We start from the raw sequence: 20,028 nt of genomic DNA, 5'->3' as shown, positions 1-20,028 counted from the left end.
ATTTAAGAGACTGGTCTAGGAGACCATCTGGGGTAGGTAAAACCATTGAGGTTTCTTCTCTTTATAGTAACAAAGTAAAGATATACATTACATGTAAGTTTTTCTTATTGGTTACATGTGACCTTACGTTACACAATGGGTAGTAAGTACATTGGTGATATAGCAGTCGTATATTTCACGCTCTAAATTCATTGGGTGAGATGAGAGTGGTATATGCAACAGCTAAGTTCATTGGTCGAATATCAGTAACGCATGTCTGGAGCTAAGGTTACCACTGAAATAGAGTGCTATACATGGTGCGCCCACTGTCATTTCATACCACTGTATACAGCTAATGCACCATGTCTTATCCTTTTGTACAGCTAGACTCCTTAAACTTTTTAAGTTTTATCTGAAATTTAATCGTCTGTATAAGGAATCTCAGGTATATAATATACAAAGCTAATGCTCAATGCCGGTATAAACCAATTATTTATGTATGGGATGATGAACCTGGCCTGTGAACTAGCTATGTTCAATGTTCTAAACATTTTCACCCTCACTATGACATACTAGTTGCATGTCTGTTTTCAGAAAGTAACAATTTTCAGGATTCTCAAGTTAAATCCATAGTCCGTTGTGAATGTTTGTGGCTTTGTTTTGAATTGTTATAAGTTGATGGACAAATCTGTTTGATAAGAGTAAGATTTAGCATTATAAAAATAAATCTGTAGACATGAAATCAATGATTTTTATTAATCTCTGTTCTTTTAAATTGCTTTCTGGCGGGGGGTGGTTTGAAAATAAGCAATTCAAATGCAAGATCATAAATTGATTGATGAAATTTCATAACAAAATCAATTTGATTGCAGTTTATGGAAGAAAATTAAATGCTATAAACTGGTGCAGATATATTAGAAGATATTACAATGGCAACAAATTTGATGCTTTACAGTTTACAGAATCTGCATTAAATGATTTTCAGATACCGTGTGAAGATAATTCATAAGAAATTATTTTGTTTGCCTCCTACTGATTGTTGAAGGGCTTTTACCATTATTTATGCAACAATTATTATTTCATTACTGTAGCATAAAGTTTGTGATTAATGGAATAGCTACCATTCACATAAATGCATAGTTAAATAGCCAAAAATGATAAAAATTGAAGGGAAAACCTCTGTGAGATAATCCCTTTTATATGGTAAAGGTTCCATTAATACAAATATAAATCCCTTGTCACTATATAAAACTGATGAAAGACTGAATGCAACCATCTCACTTGTTTTAAAACAAGAGGAAGAAATCAAATTAGCTAACAAAATTCGTTACCTCATAAGAGTTTCAGCAATAGAAGTTAATGCAAATTTGCAATATGTACATCTTTTTGACAGTTACGTTAGGGGTCAGGGGATTTTGAACTTGAAAGCTCACTTTCTAAGGTGAGGTGTGGCTATCATTAATCTATTACAGTTTTAGCTGAACAACATAGATAATTTAGCCTCAGGAGAGAGGGAGAGATTTGTTGTGGTAGGCATTTACTAGGTTGTAGATAGTGAAAAGAATAACTAATTGTGCATATGGTTGCTTATGAATTGAATGTATCAATGGCACATTCCTATTCTCTTTTCCTCAGCAGGTAATGCGGAGCTATAGTGCTGGTGTAGGCTTTCCTTGCTCATATGCTATATATCTTATCTTATTCTATGCTTGCTATTCAGCACAATCTAATACTGGATTGGAAGTTTAGATGCTTCAAAGTCAAGTCTTGATTGAAACTGGAACTCAATGGGTCAAAACGTTGATATGCCAAACTGAAACATACAGCATCAAATTATCTAGTGTGCAAAATATTCATGAAAACATTTCACATTGTAATGTGTAATGTGTTTATAAGCTTAATTTCTGTCAGAATTTGGTGGTTGAAGATGCCAAATATGAGTAGAATCTATGTCTGGTGGGCACACAAGGAATGCAATCTAATCTTTAGAACCTGGCTTATGATCAATTTTTAGTTTTGCAGATTGCTTGCTTTCTGAATGGTGATTAGAGGGGAACAGCTGTGCATGTCTCTAGAGGGTGCTGTCAGCTGACATGGTCTGCATACTGTCATTTGAGTAAAGCATTTGATTAGATGATATGCAGGATTATATCCTCATGCAATGTCTAGTAGTTAGTACTCGAGTCACTCTTGAGTTATAGAAATTATGTACCTGATGACCAGTGTGAGATTTGCACTTACCTGCATGAGTTTTGGCAATTGAGGTTGCAAGCAGACCCGCAGATTTTTTGAACTAGTACTCTTAAGTAATCTAGCGCTGGTTAACAGGACATTTTGAACCGAAGTGTCCCGAGGAGCCTGCTAGAACCGGACTCAACTTTCTTTGAAATCCATCCTACCCTGCTTTAACGTGTCTGGTCAGGTTGGTTTTGGGTTAAAGTGAGCCTGAGGTGCTACCCTGCAGAGCCACATGTTCAATGTAGGAGTTTATTAGTATTTGAGATCAGCAGGGAAGGTAGCACATTGAATTTGTGAAATACTAACATATCAACCAGAAGGCCAACTAATTATAACAGCAAGTTAAAACGTTTCCAGAGGTTGGTTCATTGTTTAAAGTTGTGTCAGGCAGGTGATAAATTCCCTAACCAATGGGAATGGAAAACTTCATTGTCACAGTGCTCGTTGTTTGGGAATTTCATATTAAATTGGCAGACCGCAATGTCAGCTAATGCTAGCGACTGAGAACAAATAAAGTGGCTAGGAATACATTGAGCGTTCTAGGAATAAATCTCATCACTAACTCATTCATAGATGGCAATTGGCTGCTGCCATTGGAGTAAAATGCAGGCAACTGATAACGCAGAAAAGAGGGAGTGAAAAAGGAAGGAAATCCATAATATAAGCCGCCATTTTTGTAGAACTTGCAACTTTCTCTAGACCAAAGGGTCAGGAAACATGAACATTGAGCAATCAATAAATGATTCTGGTTTTTAAGGTATGATTTAGACAATAGTAAAATAAAGCAGAGCAGGCCAAGTTTAAAGTCCTCAAATCACCTAAAAAGCTCAGGGTGGAGTGGTTCTATCTTTTAGGCTTTGGACAGCACATGATGAAAGCAATTGAGACAGACAAATTGAATGCCAGACAAAGACTTTTCTAACCAAAAACACCATTAAAAGCCTGATTGACATATTTACAACCACAAATTGTGGGCTAGAACAACCAACACTTTTTGCCTTTTCCTCTTCCTTCAGCAACTAACTCATCACAAACAAATTTCGAACACAGCTTTTTAAAAGACACTATAACCACACCATTCTAAGCCTACCTATCTCAGGGGTTTCACGTGAAAAATTAAATTGAAAGAAAGAAAGAAATTGACAATAATATTTATCAACCAAACAAAAATCAAGGCAATTCTCTTTTTTTTTTCCGTAGCAACATTAGTTTCTTTTTTGTGATTCCTCTTCATTCCACTTAATACTCAATTGGCTAATTGCAATGAACCATCCCTCATCAACTTCAAGCTTAGACTGTTAAATCTTTCCCGTGAATATTGTCTCGATGCCTTTCTCCAATCGGTACCAGCCTTCATCATTGCAACAAACTCCTCATAACTTATGCGTCCATCCTGCAACATAAAAGTAGAAGCTTTAACTTCCAATTAAACAGCTTGCATCCAAGCGCAAGACATGCAGGATTTGCACATATGTAAAGTAAAAGATGCACATAAGCAGCTATTTATATATCTCAATACAATAATCTATAGCAGAAAGGCAACGGATGAGGCAATGAGGTGCAATACAGAAACTAGCATGATCGCTGAAGAGAAGTGACATTGATAAGATGAATGCATCAAACTCTCCAGGTTGTTACTGAATGCAAAGTGGGGTGGTTGTTTAAGGTTTCGAGTACTAAAAATAAAACAAATGCACACTTATCACATTTTCAGAATTAGGTTTCCACTACTGATAAGACACATAGCTTCCAATTATCTGCCAATGCAAAGAACAAGCAAATAACAGATAAACAATAGTGAATAAAACATTATTCAGTCCTGCAAAGGAAACCAAAATCAGAATCAATAGTGATAGAAAATATATATGGCTTAAATGAGATATTTGAGAAATGACTTTAATTTGCTTTTAGCTACAGTCTATAAGACGAGCCCTTGGCAATGATATTTTGAGGAAATATTGTCAAGATGAAGCTTTTTTAAGTTCAAATAGGAGACACAGTTACTGAACATGAAATTACAGATGTGGCAGTACTCACCTTGTCAGTGTCAACATCATGCATAATGGCATCGATAACTTCCTCACTACTGGTGTCAACTTCATCATTTAAGGCATCTCTCAGATCTTCTATCTCTAAATAACCACTTTTATTTAGATCAAAGAAAGCAAAAGCTTTATGTAAGTGCTCATCATTGGCCATTTTCTTGAGGTGAACTGAAACTGCTACAAACTCTCCATAATTAAGAGTTCCATCACCATCAACATCAGCCTGTTAAAAACAGGTTGCAGTTATTAAATTAATGAAACTGGAAATTCTGAATAGGAAACATTCGTCATAGAAATATGGTCAGACTCTGGAAACTGACTTTCTCCCTCTTCAAGATTTAGGAGTGAAGGATCAGAATATAGACTTTATGCAAGTGTCTCCCAAAAGATGAAGAATTGACTAGGACGATAGAAGTAAAGAATACTGAAGCTTAACTTTTCTTTTTTATACCCCCTCCCCCACCTCAAATTTCATGTTCTTCTATTCGGTTTTTCTTGAGTGAGAAAACATTGTCAAATTAGTTACAGACTTCAAATGTTTAAAGACAATATAAAAGTTAAAATAAGGGGTTGCATTAGTCACATCATTATTTCTTAGATTTGAAGGGATCAAAAATAAAATAAATTTAGGGGTCAGGCACAAATAATCTTACAGCTTCCATTAGGATCTGCAAATCTGCATCAGGAATCTGTTGGCCAAGCTTTTGCAACCCCATCCTAAGCTCGTCAAGGTTTATTTTGCCTTGTTTTCGAGTGTCCATCATTTTGAATGCCTCTTTTATGCCAGCTACTTCCTCCAGTGACAAATGCTCAGCGATCACCTGCCAAATCAAGAAAACTCCAAATTACTGTCAGTACAAAGTAGAAACTAGAAATGTATACAGCCGATAATGAACCAGTTCCTAGGTAGCCCCAAAAAATTGTATCATGTAACTGAAAAGTAGATATACTATAAGAGGAGATATTTGAATTAATACCCTTAGAGCTCTCTTCTTCAGCTTGTTCATCACAGAAAATTGTTTGAGCCTAGCTTTCACAGTCTCACCCAGAGGAACATTGGGAGCTTTCTTGGCATTTTGTAACCATGGATGTTCTGCATACAATAGTTTGGATGATTTTTTATAGAAGGGCAATACATATCAACATACATAAAGCACGCCAGATAAATGTACAGAAGGTTACCAAGCACTTCCTGAGCAGTAAGACGCTGCTTTGGATCAGGGTTAAGCATTTTCCTTACAAGGTCCTTTGCATTATCAGAAACCTTTGGCCATGGGTCCCTCTTAAAGTCAATAACAGAGCGAATAATTGCCTGTGCCACACCCTGCTCGGTCTCTGTATGAAAACATGATACTTGTTATTTATATCGATTATTCTAAATGAAATAAGAGTAGATGGAGAAAATTTTAAACAGTTTAAAAAGAAAACTTTTTCTTGATGTCTCCCTTATCTTTGCCCACAGGCTCTGGAAGCAAATCTCTACCACTATCTTGAACTCTAAACTTCATAGAGTCAAATGAACAAAAGAAAATGGTTAACCCTTGAAAATTGAAAGACCAACCTGCCCAGAATGGCGGGACACCACAAAGTAAAATATAGAGGATAACTCCAGCACTCCAAACATCAACCTCTGGGCCATAATTACGTTTAAGAACCTCTGGAGCCATATAATATGGACTACCAACGATCTCATTAAAACGCTCACCTGTTAAAAAGGGCATTATTGAGGCAAAACTGAGCTGCTTGAGATAGTTTAAAAAAGGAGATAACTAAAGCAGTCTGAACTTAATTGCCATCGAAGATGGAAAAGGGGAAAAACACTTCTAATGCTTAAATAGTCAAATACTTAATACGCAATACCAGGTTTGAAGAAGACTGACAACCCAAAATCAATTGCCTTCAATGGGGCAGTTTCCTTCTTATTTGCAAACAAAAAATTCTCTGGTTTGAGATCACGATGCATGACTCCATGTTTATGACACATCTGCAATACAAAATGCATACAGCTTACAAGGTTATTTATCTTCATGCTAAATGGAAACACCGTCGTCCAGATAAAGAAAAGAGAGAACAATTGCATAGAAGTATATAGACAGTGAAATGTGAAGAGAAACAACATTGAACCCCAAACATTAAAGATTTCAATTTTCTCAAGCAAACTCCAAAGTCCAGGCAGAAACAGGTAAGGTACTTTAAAACATCCTTATTAGCTATCATGAGCTCATGGAGACATAATTATAGTATATAATATGTCTCACAAATAACTTTTAGAAACATAAAGATAAACTATCCACCATGAATGCCTAAAGTTGTCAGACATGTGGATTTTATACCAAATGACAAAATCCAATCTACCAAACTGATTGTTAAGTGCACAGAAAATATCTGAAAAGGTGGGTTATACACCAAACCAACAAAAATTCAACCAAGCAAATGGATTGAGTTTATCATATTGCTTCAAAGTGGTTAAAATCAATAAGAACATCTACTCATTTAACATTAATAAATATTTAAAACAAAACAGCAAGAACAGATGTAGGACTCATGTAATGCTGAAACCAGTTTTTTAGCAAACATATAAGGAATAACTGTGTGGACATCATATATGACCATAAACATGAAACGCAAGACTGTGCCAATTCAACAACAGAAAGATCATTCACAATTCAACCTGAACAACTTCGACAATCGTCCTCATAACCCCTGCAGCTGCCCGTTCAGTGTAGTGTCCCCTTGCAACAATCCTATCAAACAACTCTCCTCCCTCACACAATTCCATCACAATGTGCACAGCATCATCATCCTCATAAGTATCCTTCAAGGAAACAATATTAGGATGCTTAGGCAAATGCTTCATTATCTGTACCTCCCTCCTCACATCCTCGATATCCACTGCAGTCCTAAGTTTCTTCTTGGATATCAATTTACAAGCAAATTTATCACCTGAGCTCACATCAGTACACAAATATGTTACGCCGAATTCACCACGCCCCAGCTCACGGCCTAGATCATATTGAGCTGAAATGTCATGCCCAGTGGGTTCCTTCAAAACCCGTAACTTGAAAGTAGTAGCAGATCCATTAGTGACAGCATAATCATCACCAAAAAATGGATTAGCTTTGTTCTTGTTTTTCCCTTTTTTATTACTCTGAACTGGAGAACCAGGGGTAGCACAGCAATTTCCCATGAATAAAAAACCCTCCAAAACAACCAAAAGCACTCAACTTTCCAAATTTCCTGAAATTTCACGAAAAAGCCCATAAGCAACACAGATAAAGTAAGGAATCAAGCTCAAAAACTTGTGAGGCAACCATACAGTTAATAAGTCAAAATTAAAATCTTAGATCCACAACATCAAATAACGTTCAAGAAAAAAGGGTTTTTTTTGGCAAAATATACACCAAAAGTAGTCCCAAAAAATGAGGAAAAAAAAAAAAGAACAACTTCCTAGAAAGTTGGAAGATTTAAACTTTGAAAGGTATTTTACAGACAGAAACAAACCCCTCCAACAAGAAACAAAAATTACCCAGAAAATCTGTCTAAGCAATGGAGCACCTTAAACTAAGACAACATATGTATTGCAAATTAAGGGAAGAAATTTAAACTAACCAACCTTTTGTTTTCTTTTTGCAATTTGAGCGCTGAGAAAAGAACCTGAGGAAAACCCACAAGGGTTTCGGAAATGAAACTTCTTTCACTACAGAGAAAACGAAAAGTTTTTTTTTTTTATATATATTCTGGGTGAAATGTGGAAGGAAGACAATTCAATGTGTGAGAAAAAATGCTTAAAGAGATGATAAGAGAGAGAGAGAGAGAGAGAGAGAGAGAGAAGTCAAAGCTCTCTTCTTGCAAAGACTTCCTCTCTCTGAAACATCTCTCTCTCTTTTCTTATTTTGTTAAAAGAAAAATAAAATCAAAATTTACTCTTTTCTTTCTTTCTTTTCTCTCTTGATTCAACCATGGAAGACAGACAGATAGAACAAGAACCCTTCTCTCCTTTCTCCCCCTTTTTCCTATAATTATTTTCTTCCAAAAATTACCCAAACAAACCTCAAAATAGAAAAAGGTATAATAAAAATTTTTGTTTCTATTTTTGCTTTTCTTTATTTATTTTATTATTATTTCCAATTCATTAATAAAGCTTTCTAAATGTTTGCTAAAAAAATAGAAATGCAAATAAAAGTACTTGAAAAGGTTTTAGCTGAAAATATTTTGTATTTTTGAAAAAAAAAAAAAGAAAACAAGAAGAAGAAGATAGGTGAAGGGATACACTTACCAAGTTGAAATTTAGAGGGTGATTAGAGCTTAAACCCACTTATAATTAGGGATGATTAGATCATAAATCAAGACACTTTTATAATGCAACATTTAGATTAATCCAAACCCAAGAACATTGGTGAGGTCCAAAGCTGGTCAAAGTTTGACACCTTTCTTTGGACCTTTTTGTGCTCAGGTTCATCTTCATGTTAGGGTTTCATTCTTTAATTATTGTGAACTGTATGTAAAAAAATTGAAGGATAATTGGAGTTGACAATTTTTTTCTTTTTTTAAGAAAATTTTTTTATAAGTTTGAAATTTAATTGATCATCATTCCAATGTCGTTTGCTTGTAACTGACTTCTCCTTTTAAGAGTCAAAAATCATTATTCTTCTTTGAACTTTAATTTTAATTTAGCAATAGTGAAAATATACAAAGAAATTAGAAAAGAACACAACTTTCTCTTATATGAAAGCACCATTTTACCCTTTTGACTATTAATGAGATTAGTCAGCAGTTAACTTTATCTGACCACAGTACCATATCAATCTAACTCTTTTTTTTTTCTCTCTCTCTTTTACAGATAAACTCTTACAGAGTAAGAGAGGGTTTTTTGGAAGAGAAAAAGAGGGGCCTTGGGTTTTTTTTTTTTATTAAAAATTAAAGCATAAAATCAAATAAAAATTAAAATATAAAAAAAGGAGTTTAATATGTAAAAGAAAACAAAAGAAAGAAGTTAGGTTGAATAAAAATTAAGTGATGATTAGATGAAGGTAACTGTTAACTAACCCCATTAACAATGAAGGGTTTGTCTTTATTCTTTCCTAATTCCTTTTTTGAGAGAGGCTTGTGTATTTCAACCGATTTAGTGCAAAAGTTACAAATGCTGTCTCCTCATCTAAAAAGTCTCAAACTCTCTCTCACCCATGATCAAAAAAAGTCAAAGAAGAAACAACAAAAGCCAAAAGTGGCTTGAGAATCATCAAAGGTTATAAAACTCTAGTGGATATCATGACAAGTTTCTCTTGGATTCAATGATATAAATTGGGGAAAAATATGTAGTATGGTACACATACCATGCTTGAAAGAGGTGATTATAATGGAACTCTACACCCACTTTTTTTTCTTTATAAATCCTAATGAATCATATTACAAATCCAAGTCTTAGATTCTCACACTAATAAATTCTTTCGAGATTGGATATAGCATGGAAGATAGTGGATTAGACAAATAGGAAGAAAATGGTATGGAAAAAACATGCTACACAAGTTGTGCCTTCGTGGGTTTCACTATGTGCCCATATAGACAAAAATAAAGAGTAATTGTTATATAAAAAGAAGAAAAAACATAAACATAAGTTATTTTTAATAGACAGTTTTTAGTTACGATTATATTGAAACAGTATTTGAACCCTATTAATTTTACTATCCAAATACTATCTAGAACCATTTAAGAAAAAATCTAAATTGCTTACTATTTAATAGATTGGAATCTACATTTTTAAATAAGATGATTCATGTATTTATTACTTAGTCATTTAAATTTTTTTTCTATTTTAAATATATACTACGTTTCACATTTGGGTTCACTAAACGTGTATAACGTTGATGCTTGGACAATTTGAGTTAACAAGATTAGTAATTTATCATAATTAAAGGAACGGATTGCCTAATTTATAAAGATGTGGTCCTTGCTTTGCCAGATTGTGAATGGTAGAGAGGTAGGACATCTGTTTTACTCCAGAAAAATGCTCTAGAAATCGGACGCTAGCTAATGCTACTGCAGTCCAAATAGGATTAATTTTTTGTTTATAACAAAATAAGATATAAAAGGAATATCATTCTTTTAATTAAAATTTCGGAAAGGATGTTCCAATTCTTGCACTATAAAGTGGTGTGGTGAGATTATGCTCAAATGTTCAAAAGTTACGTTCAAGAATTTCCACTTAATTAAATAGAAGGTGTATGCATGAATCCGAATTTTCCTTTTTCCCAAAAGAATATAGTGTTATTCTTCCAATTTTGGGTTTACACAGGGCAGCCCGAATAGCTAAAAGATCCTAATCCTTTGTTTTTTGACTATGTAAAGATTAGTACACCTCTTCTCCTCCACATATTTTTAAGTAGGCCAACATCTCCCCAACCCAGCCTAAGTTGAAGAATGGCTTCTTTAACCAATTTGCTTGCACTATTTATTATCTAATAGTCAGTCAATCTCAAAACAATGAAACGGATGCGATCAGGTGTACATTCGGAGTTCAGACACATCATTAGCAGTTGTACTTGTATGGTTGCAGGGCGACTAAAGAGGTCTCAGTTGACAACTTATAATGGATATTTTACAGGCATTGTCAAGCCTGCTGCTTCTCCACTCTGATGGGGGCAAAAGAACAGAAATCCCAGCAGAAATATCATGTGCTACATATGACATGGCTTAAAAGATTCAGAATGAGTAACTAAGTTTTACAAATCCAAAAACAGAGGAAAACAAATACACATAATCCAGAAGTTGAAATAGTTGGTAGCGAAGGAGAATGGGCAATAATCGAATACAGCAAAAATAAAATAGTTACTTGAAGACTCATTATCAACTCCCCAGTATGATGCAAGTACTGAAAATGGAAACATGAATCTCTGCTTGTTGGATTAAGCTCAAATTTAACATGGTTTGATGAGTTAATCATCTATATAAAGCATTTTAGGCTTGAAATTGATGTACATATAAGACTTGATATCAAATTGACACAACTACAGAGCTGATAAGGCATGGATTGGCATCAAGTCCAAGACATAGCTATTAGACTCTTAAGAATTCTAAAGCCAAAAGATAGAACCAAATGCAACAGGAATTTAAAAAAAAAAAACCACTTGAGTTCTCATTACATTCTTTTACATTCTCAATAAAAGATTTTTATTTGACATTTATCGAGATTTGTATCATGTATTTTATAATTACATCATGTGTACATCACATCTGTGAAATCGAATAATAAACTTTAAGATATTAATAAAAAAATAAAATAAATAAACAATAATTAAAAAAACGTAAAAATAAAATTAAAGATTAAGGTCTAAATAGAATAAGACATGATTAAATGATATTATTCATGAAACGAGAGTCACGGGTGTTAATCTTTTTTTATACAAAATTATACTTTCAAACTCAATTTTAAAATTCACTGAATAGATTATTATTCTTTAAAAGAACTTAAAATCTCACCGAATAAAATGAATTTAACAACTGATCAATAGCACTTAAATAAAAAAAATTAATAACAACTCTTACTCCATTTCATGTTGAGTGGTCCAGTTTCCGTATACGTATGTAACGACAAGTAGAGGAAGCTGTCTATGAGACCGAGAGAGAGGTTGGTGTTGGTTCTGAGGGAGTGGGAGAGGTCGTGCTTGACTCTTGACGAAAGGTCTTTACTTTTACGAGGCATCAAAATCTGGACCAAATGACCCAACTCTGGCCCATTTTATTTTATCCTTTTTAGCAATTATATTATTTTCATATTTTGTATTGACACAGCGGTTACTCGTGAACTACCGTTGGCCCATCGATTGCCTCGGCGTTTTGGAAACAGAAAGCTGCAACTGTTTTCATAAAAATTAAATTATTTATAAAAATTTAAATCAATTTTTATTTTTTATTTTATTTTATTTAATTAAATTTTTATATTTTTATTTTACATCAAATAAATTTTTATAATTAATAATTGATCAAATTAATAATACTTGTAATTTTATGTAATGTGATGTTGAAATGATAATACATAATGATGTAGTATAATAACATCATCATTTGAGCATTTTCATTAATTACAATTATATATGCCAAATCTTCTTAGTAATAATAAATGCATGCATATTGCAATCCAGGAACCCACACATGTACATGTTCTCTTATAGTGCAGGAATGCCAAGAGTCAAACAAATCAAGACGCTGGGAAATTAAGGATCCAATCAAGGGTGAAGAGGCGTCAATATTTCTTAAAAGATTGTAATCTTAGAAATTGTAAGGTAAATGCTTGAGTCTCACAGGTAAGCAGCAGCTCTGAGTTTTGAAGGAAACTTGGAGGAGTCCTTTGATTAAAGCATTTTCTTATGCTCAATTGTTAACTGCCTGGATTGGCTTATCTTGCACTTCTCTCGTTGATTTTAACTATGGTTTCCCCCTTATTTTCAGCTTTTGTTCTTACAACAAATACGCTTCAAGTTTCACATATTTCTTTCTTTGCATTTTGCTTTCCGGATACATTGGCCAAAATACACTTTGAGTTTCAACTACATGAACAAAAATTTGCTCTTAATATTAAGCTCTAACCAACATCAATTGAATCCGCACTGAAAGCAAACTTGTGGTATATCAATGGTTGCAACTACTGCAAAACTGCTGCACCTCTTGACTCACTTTGGCTGGCTAGGTTGAGGAGCTGACTGATCATCAGGTCCGTCTATGGATGGCTTTATCACCGCGTAAAATAAGACATTGTAAAAGATTGTTAAAATAAGCAGAACAGCAGTTAAATTTGCTAGGAAAGACCCTGAAATTTCTGGGGTATCCTCTACCCCTTTGTCTCTTGCAAGTTTCACATCTGAAGCTGCATTCAGTTAAATAAAAAAAACCAATGTTATTGTCAAGACCCTTTGTTTGTATATATGCTGGTAAATATGTATGTAACTAGTACTGTAGTACATCTTATTTCCAGTATATAGCTCGTAGAAATGAGAATATGACCTAATATTGAATCTTTTAATTATAGCCGATTCAACATGTTGGATCAAACACCAATTAATTAGTACATCCACTAAATGGTCTTAGGAATTTACATTGATATTGGGGCAATTAAACCCCGAACCTGTTCGTTTTGCCTTCACAAACAGTTTAACTGATAACACAGCTTTGCTTCATCCTTAATATAAGATTTTCACAGCTCAAAGTAAGACATCGAAGGCCTATATATAGACATTATGTAGTCAGAATTTCACTACTTGGACGAGTAAGGGAATGTAATTGAAGGAACAAATTGCGAAAGAAGGTAAAGGAACTTATGCCATGGCATCACTTTTTGCATTTTAAATCCAATTTTGCTCACGCTTCTTTTGGATTGTATGAGTTATAGCTAGCACAGCTAAGCTCATTTATTACTTGTAAAAATAAAAAGCAGCAGAGAGGGAGAAAGGAGCATGCCTCTAATCTTAGGAGTGCTAACTTGTTTCTTTGAGAGGGTTTGCAGCTGCTGGTCAAGCTTTTGAAGGGCTTCTTTAGCCTTTTCTGGGTCTACCTCAAACTGCTGTGAATCATTGTCCACCGCAGGAATAATCCAAGAAGATGATAACTTTGTTCTTTTCTTGGCATTGCTATAATTCCCACCATGTTCAATCCATTGAGATGTAGGTGTTGAATGCTTGGGGGTGGAAAGAGAGAGTGGAGGAAATGAGGATGGATGCTTGCTTTGAGGCAAGCAAAAATGGAGAGACAACATTTTTAATGTTGGCGATGGAAGCGGAATTAAACCATAGCCACTTGAATGACTTAATTTCAGGATAAAACTCCCGAAGGGCTATAATTGTCTTTTCCTAATTATCTTTGGATGCCATTGCTTGCTTCGCATTTGGCAACTACAATTCTTTATTTATTTATTTTTGACAAATTAACTGATTCATCATATCTTAATTAATACTTGAATTGCCCTAGTTTTGGTCTTTGCTCATGTATACGGGCGAATGCATATTTTACAAGTCCCAATGTATTTATTATTAATATTGATATACTCAAAGCTAGAAATATAAAAAAAAAAATTGTTTAACTATATATTAAACAGTTTATACTTTAATTAATGAAGTTAGTCAAACAAGTGACTTACTGTAAAAAAATAATCAATAAGAATGTGTTACATCATTTTTATTTTTGACAAATTTTTTATTTTTAAAATAAAAAAATAAAAAAAAAAGAAAAAAAATCAAGGAGAGAAAAAAGAGCAAGTAGGCATCGATCAACGGATAGAAATCCTCTGCTCCCTTTTGTGCCCCCATCCGTGCCTCCTCTCTAAATTTTTGCCATTTGTCCTATCCTTTGATGGGATGTTAAAACGGCAGTGTCAAAAATTTTAACACCAACTGTTAACGTTACTTTAAAAATAAAAAAAAATTCTCATGCTAGGTTTTTTTCCTGTTTGCTGCCGAGTTCACTTTTACTTTGTTTTGGCTGCCTACTCTTCTTTTACTTCACTTTCACCTTTGTTGAGATACTTTTTCTAAGTTTTTTTTATTAATTCTTTATATTTTAATTTTATATTTATTGATTCATTACATGGTGTTTTATTCAATTTTGTGCTTGCAAATAACGTTTTTCATATATTTCTTTTGAAAGGCATTCAATTTTTTTTTTATGTCTTATCCATAATTATTCATGTTCCATTATGTATTTGGTTCTTTCATGAACATATTGATATCAAATTTAATCGTAGGTGGTTCTCTTTTCATTAACTTTTTAATTTATGATTTTTTTATATTTTTTAAACTTTATATATATATATATATATATATATATGTGTGTGTGTGTGTGTGTGTGTGTGTGTATTGTTTAATTCAAAGTTGATGTATTTTTTCATTAATTATGTTTAATTAATAAATGTTTGAGCATATAGAATGAAATAGTAGAAAAAAAAGGTATGATTTTTCTGTTAATTTAAAAGATAACTAAATTTGTTTATTTTTTATTTTTTAGGATATGAATAAAGAAACTACAAATACAATTAATAAAGATCAATTGTATCGAAGATTAAAATTTACTGAAGATGATATTCTCCCATCGATTGAACCAATGGAGGAGCAGAATCTTGAGCAAGATAAGTGTTCAAACATGATTGATTATAATACTAATATTATGATTTAAGCTCATGCAAATATGTCGGAAGAAATTATTTCAAAAGTTGGAATGGAATTTGAAACAGAACAAGATATTTATGATTTTTATAACAGATACACCAAAGAAGTTGGATTTAGTATTCGAAGAAGTAAATGACATAAGGATAAATATGGTAATTGGATAGATAGGGTTTTTTGTTGTTCTTGCCAAGGAACTCGAAGAAATGATAAAAGAGATGATAATGTCAAAAGTCATTGTCCAGAAACAAGATTTGGGTGCTTAGTTGTATTAAAAGTTTCACGATATGATGATAAATTACGTGTTACTAAATTTGTTGCAGAACATACACATGCATTAGCTTTTCTGCGTAAGTGTATGTTTTTAAGATCTCAAAGGGCAATTAATCTCCTTCAAGCTATTGAACTTGAAATTGTTGATTGCTCTAGAATAGCACCAAAGGAGAGTGTTGGGTTTTTGGCAAGAAAAGTTGGTGGACTCGAGAATCTTGGTTTTATTCCTGCAGACTACAATAATTACTTACGTTCTAGGAGAACAGAAGCAATGAAAGTTGGAGATACTGGTGGTGTCTTAAAGTATCTACAAAATATTCAACATGATGACCCTAATTTTTCTTATGCTATCCAAGTTGATCTTGATGATCTCATCACAAATATTTTCTGGACAGATGGTAGGATGAAATTAGATTATGAATCTTTTGGAGATGTGGTATGTTTTGATACAACATATAAAAAAAATAAAGAGGGTAGACCTTTTGCATTATTTGTTGGTGTTAATCATCATAAGCAAAGTATTATATTTGGTGCAGCATTATTATATGATGAAACATGTGATACTTTTATGTGGTTATTTGATTCATTTTTGAAAGCAATGTCAGGGAAAAAACCAATGACGATCCTTACAGATCAAGACTCTGCAATGGAGAAGGCACTTGCTTCACAATGGCCTAAAATATATAATCGTTTATGTGGGTGACATATGTATCAAAATGCAGCGAAACATCTTAGTGATACATTTGAGAGATTTAGCAATTTTGCAAAAGATTTTAGTAGTTGTGTTTATGATTATGATGAAGAGGAAGATTTTCTAAATGCATGGGATCATATGCTTGCAAAATACAATTTAAAAGATAATAGTTGGCTACATAGACAATTTGAATTGAAGGAGAAATGGGCTTTGGTTTATGGACGACAAACGTTTTGTGCTAACGTGTCCACTACTCAAAGAAGTGAGAGTATGAATAACCAAATAAAAAATTACATTGGTTATAACTATGATTTATTACGTTTGTTTCAACACTTACATAGATTACTAGTTGATAGACGCTATGAAGAGTTGAAAGCATACTACAAAGTCAGCCAGAGCAAGCCATCTTTGCTAGTTCCAATAGAGAGATTAAAGCATGCAGCAAATGTGTATACTTTAACAGTTTTTAAAATGTTTTCTAATGAACTTTGACTTACTTGGGATTGTGAATTGTACACAACTAAAATCGTTGGCAATACTACTAGTTACAAAGTCATTCCTTCAAGAAAACCTCGTCATCATACAGTTACCTTTGATTCATCAAATTCGACAGTAAGCTATAGTTGTAAGAAATTTGAATTTTTTGGTATTTTATGTGCTCATGCTTTTAAGGTGCCTTCCTTTTAGAATTTTAAACAAGTTCCAGATCAATATATATTAAAAAGATGGACCAAGGAAGCGAAGATTGGAGTTGTGGTAAATTCTTCTACATCCACTAGATCAAATGATCTTAAAGTAGATGTAAGTACTCGTTACAAAGTTTTGCTTCGATGGTATTCTAATTTAGCAACAAGAGCTGCAATGAGTGAGCAATCATTTAATATGGCTATGAGTGATGGAGAAAAGACATTGAGCAAAGTTGAGACAGCTTTGAAGCAGTTATTAATTGAAGAGTCTCGAAGCTCCGATGATGGAAAATAGGTTTGTCAATTTGACGAAAGTGGGCATAATAAGAAAGAAGGCCAAAAAATCAAGGGAATCAAATGTAAACCTAAAAATAAAGGAGATAGATCATCTCATCGACTGAAAAATGCTTTGGTAAAAGCTAAAAGAAAGAAAAGATGTCAAATTGATAAATTAGTAGAGACTCCACTAGTTCAAGAGGTAAAGATAATAATTTTTTGATATCGTTTTATATTATGTTTTAATTTAATTTTATAATTATAATTTCCTTATAATCTATATAATCATACATCCATTCTAATAATTTCATAGGATTCAAGTCAAATTACTCATACTTTGTACCATAGTGCTACAAGTGGATTCAATCAGTGTACTCAACCATTTCAATTTGTCCAGGTAATTAAAATATTATAATAGTAAAATTAAATTTTATATTTTATGTATCACTTACATATTTGAATATTTGACAGCAAACTCATGTTGACATCCATCAATCTACTATCACAAGCATGGTGGATTTACTACAAGTAATTCCTTTTATATTTAATAAATATTTTTTTTATTTTTGTTTATAATACTTAATTAATTTTTTATTTATATATGTATAGACTCAAATACCACAAGTTCCTATTTCACAAAGAGAAACTTCGGAAGGAGATGAGAAAGATAGATAAAAGATATGACTTCACCAACATGTTTTAAATATTATTGTAATTTACTTGCGAAAGATAAAAGTGATTTATTTTGCTTTTGAGATAAAACTTTGGTTTTTCATATTTGTTAAGTTCTATATAGTTTGAATTATGCCAAATATTGTTTTATTTGATATCAAGAATAAATTTGGAGTCTTCTACTTCTATTGGGTTGGAAAGTTGGGATGCTGAACTCGCTATTCTTTCTAGTGTCTTCATCTAGATCCAGATGATAATACATGATAAAAAAAAGTGTTTGCTTCTTTTTTTTTTTTTCTTATTTACTAATTGAGGTGAGTTTTCTGTCAACATTTTTTGGGGGCTACATGAAATAGGGGTTTTTTTTGGGATGGTTTGCTTTTAGTTGCAGAAGTTGATGATCTTTGAGCATGTCCTTGCAAGTTAATAATGAAAAAAAAAACTATATAGAAAATCAAAAACTAAAAAAGCTACTTGATTAACAGGGATTGAAGAGTTTATTGAACATCACATAACATTTGAAAGGTAAGGGGCACTCCATTCTTGAGGAGCACTTCTAATTATTTGCCCTGCATTATAGCTAGTAAGGGAAGCTTAGCATTGTAAATCTACTTTTGAATCCTGCCGCCATATTCGCTTGTTAGTTTGCCACGTAGTTGATTCTTTTCAGGTAAAACCTATATTTTTGCAACCATAAAAATAATACAGTTAACTACCTAATAAGATAATATCAAAGTAACTTTGGTAAGAAAGTTTAGAATTAATGCCTGCAAATGTGGCAACATTTTCTCTAGTAAGCTTTTCAACATTCATTAACAGAACAGTTTAAAGAATACGCAAGATGACCAAGAATTGAATTTTCAGCAATAGGAATATCATGGAATATTTTTTCAATAATACGCTAAAAAACAGCTAAACAAACAAGAGGTTTTGCTTGGGAATGTTAAATTCAAAACCCCATTAGTTAAAGCTAGAACTTTTTCTAGAATAACAACTCAAACAAAAAGCCAAGGTGTTCAAAGTTCCAGAGTTAAAACATAAACTAGAAGTGTTTATCCGAATTTTTCTTCTTCAGCTGGATGTTCAAGCACAAAGAACAATAAATAAAATCTAGAACAATCATTTTAAGCTAATACTAGTAATAGCCACTAGGTAGTTTGATTGGGTTATGTTTCAAATCCAAAATTCAATTTTTCTTCTTTCTTAAATTTCTCAAGTAGAGAAGAAAAACAAACTTAAAGGAGACACATAATCAATTGGCTTGTCCTTCCAAATAAATAGCAATCAACACGTCAAAAATCAACATAAAATTTCCATATCTAAACTTTGTCTAGTAAGTTAAGCCATCAAAATTCATAGTCAATTGGTTACCTTTGTTACTGGAAACTGTCTTCCAGGCGAGTCATAATCATCCTCCAAAACAGATCACTCCTTGGCTTCACGACGCTATAAAAAATCAAAGGTTGAACTTCTTTACGAGAAATCCCAAAATAAGACTTAACAATTAATAGAACAAACCTCCAAAGAAAAAATGTCGAAAACCTTGAGAATTAAAAAAGAAAAACTTAAAATCAGAATAGAAATAAGAACCCTGTCCCAAGAGTGGAGGGAGGTTTTAGTCATCAATAGATATGAGATAGGTTCCAAATAAATTACTAGGAAAGGTACGGGCTACAGGGTAGAAATGTAGTTTATGTTTCAACTGGATCAGTTCGCCTGCAGGGATGAATGAAGGAACGCTTTTCTTCGGAGAGAGAAATCTTGTTCCCTTCACCGCTCCGTGGGCTTCTGGAGGAGGAGCTAGAGAAAGGGTCCCTTGCTCAATAGTTTCGAGGTCGTCCAAGACTAGACTTTAAAGAATTATTACTATTGGCAGGTAAGCGGTTGGTTGGTGTCTGCATCCATCACCAAGGGAAGAAAGGTAGAACAGAAGAAAGATTACTATCAAATAGAAAATGAATAGCTCGGCAAAGGTGAAAGTGAAGTAAAAGAGGAGTAGGCAGCCAAAGCAAGGTAAA

At 33.1% G+C, this 20,028-nt stretch overlaps 2 protein-coding genes and 1 non-coding gene across 4 annotated transcripts; all 3 read right to left on the bottom strand.

The window, feature by feature from the left end:
• Nucleotides 1–3,131: 3,131 nt before the first annotated feature.
• Nucleotides 3,132–8,327, bottom strand: LOC18589850 (calcium-dependent protein kinase 8). 2 transcript variants are annotated; one of them, XM_088810062.1, is made up of 9 exons: nucleotides 7,872–8,327; nucleotides 6,934–7,499; nucleotides 6,123–6,246; nucleotides 5,824–5,967; nucleotides 5,445–5,597; nucleotides 5,240–5,355; nucleotides 4,916–5,083; nucleotides 4,255–4,485; nucleotides 3,132–3,610 (listed from the first exon to the last, which is right to left on the bottom strand). In XM_088810062.1, exons 2-9 carry the CDS (start codon nucleotides 7,447–7,449, stop codon nucleotides 3,464–3,466), a joined length of 1,599 nt encoding a protein of 532 aa, XP_088666188.1. In that variant the 5' UTR covers nucleotides 7,450–7,499; nucleotides 7,872–8,327; the 3' UTR covers nucleotides 3,132–3,463. The 2 variants fall into 2 exon arrangements, with proteins under 2 accessions (XP_088666188.1, XP_017982809.2); XM_018127320.2 differs by having other exon boundaries at nucleotides 7,876–8,327.
• Nucleotides 8,328–12,728: 4,401 nt separating this feature from the next.
• On the bottom strand, nucleotides 12,729–14,054 carry LOC148760973 (uncharacterized). The gene is given in 3 exon segments (XM_007015004.3): nucleotides 12,729–12,939; nucleotides 12,941–13,122; nucleotides 13,713–14,054. Coding segments are annotated over 3 exon segments (516 nt in total). The 5' UTR covers nucleotides 14,008–14,054; the 3' UTR covers nucleotides 12,729–12,900.
• A 4,408-nt stretch (nucleotides 14,055–18,462) lies between these two features.
• Nucleotides 18,463–20,028, bottom strand: LOC18589849 (uncharacterized). Its single transcript, XR_001929436.2, has 3 exons — nucleotides 19,667–20,028; nucleotides 19,382–19,456; nucleotides 18,463–18,687 (listed from the first exon to the last, which is right to left on the bottom strand). It is a non-coding gene; the product is annotated as an uncharacterized LOC18589849 (transcript).

This window comes from Theobroma cacao, chromosome 9 (genome assembly GCF_053813885.1).
Source record: "Theobroma cacao isolate CCN51 chromosome 9, ASM5381388v1, whole genome shotgun sequence".
NCBI lineage: Eukaryota > Viridiplantae > Streptophyta > Magnoliopsida > Malvales > Malvaceae > Theobroma > Theobroma cacao.
Note: the sequence above shows the minus strand (reverse complement) of the source record. Positions and strands in the feature narration are given on the sequence as shown.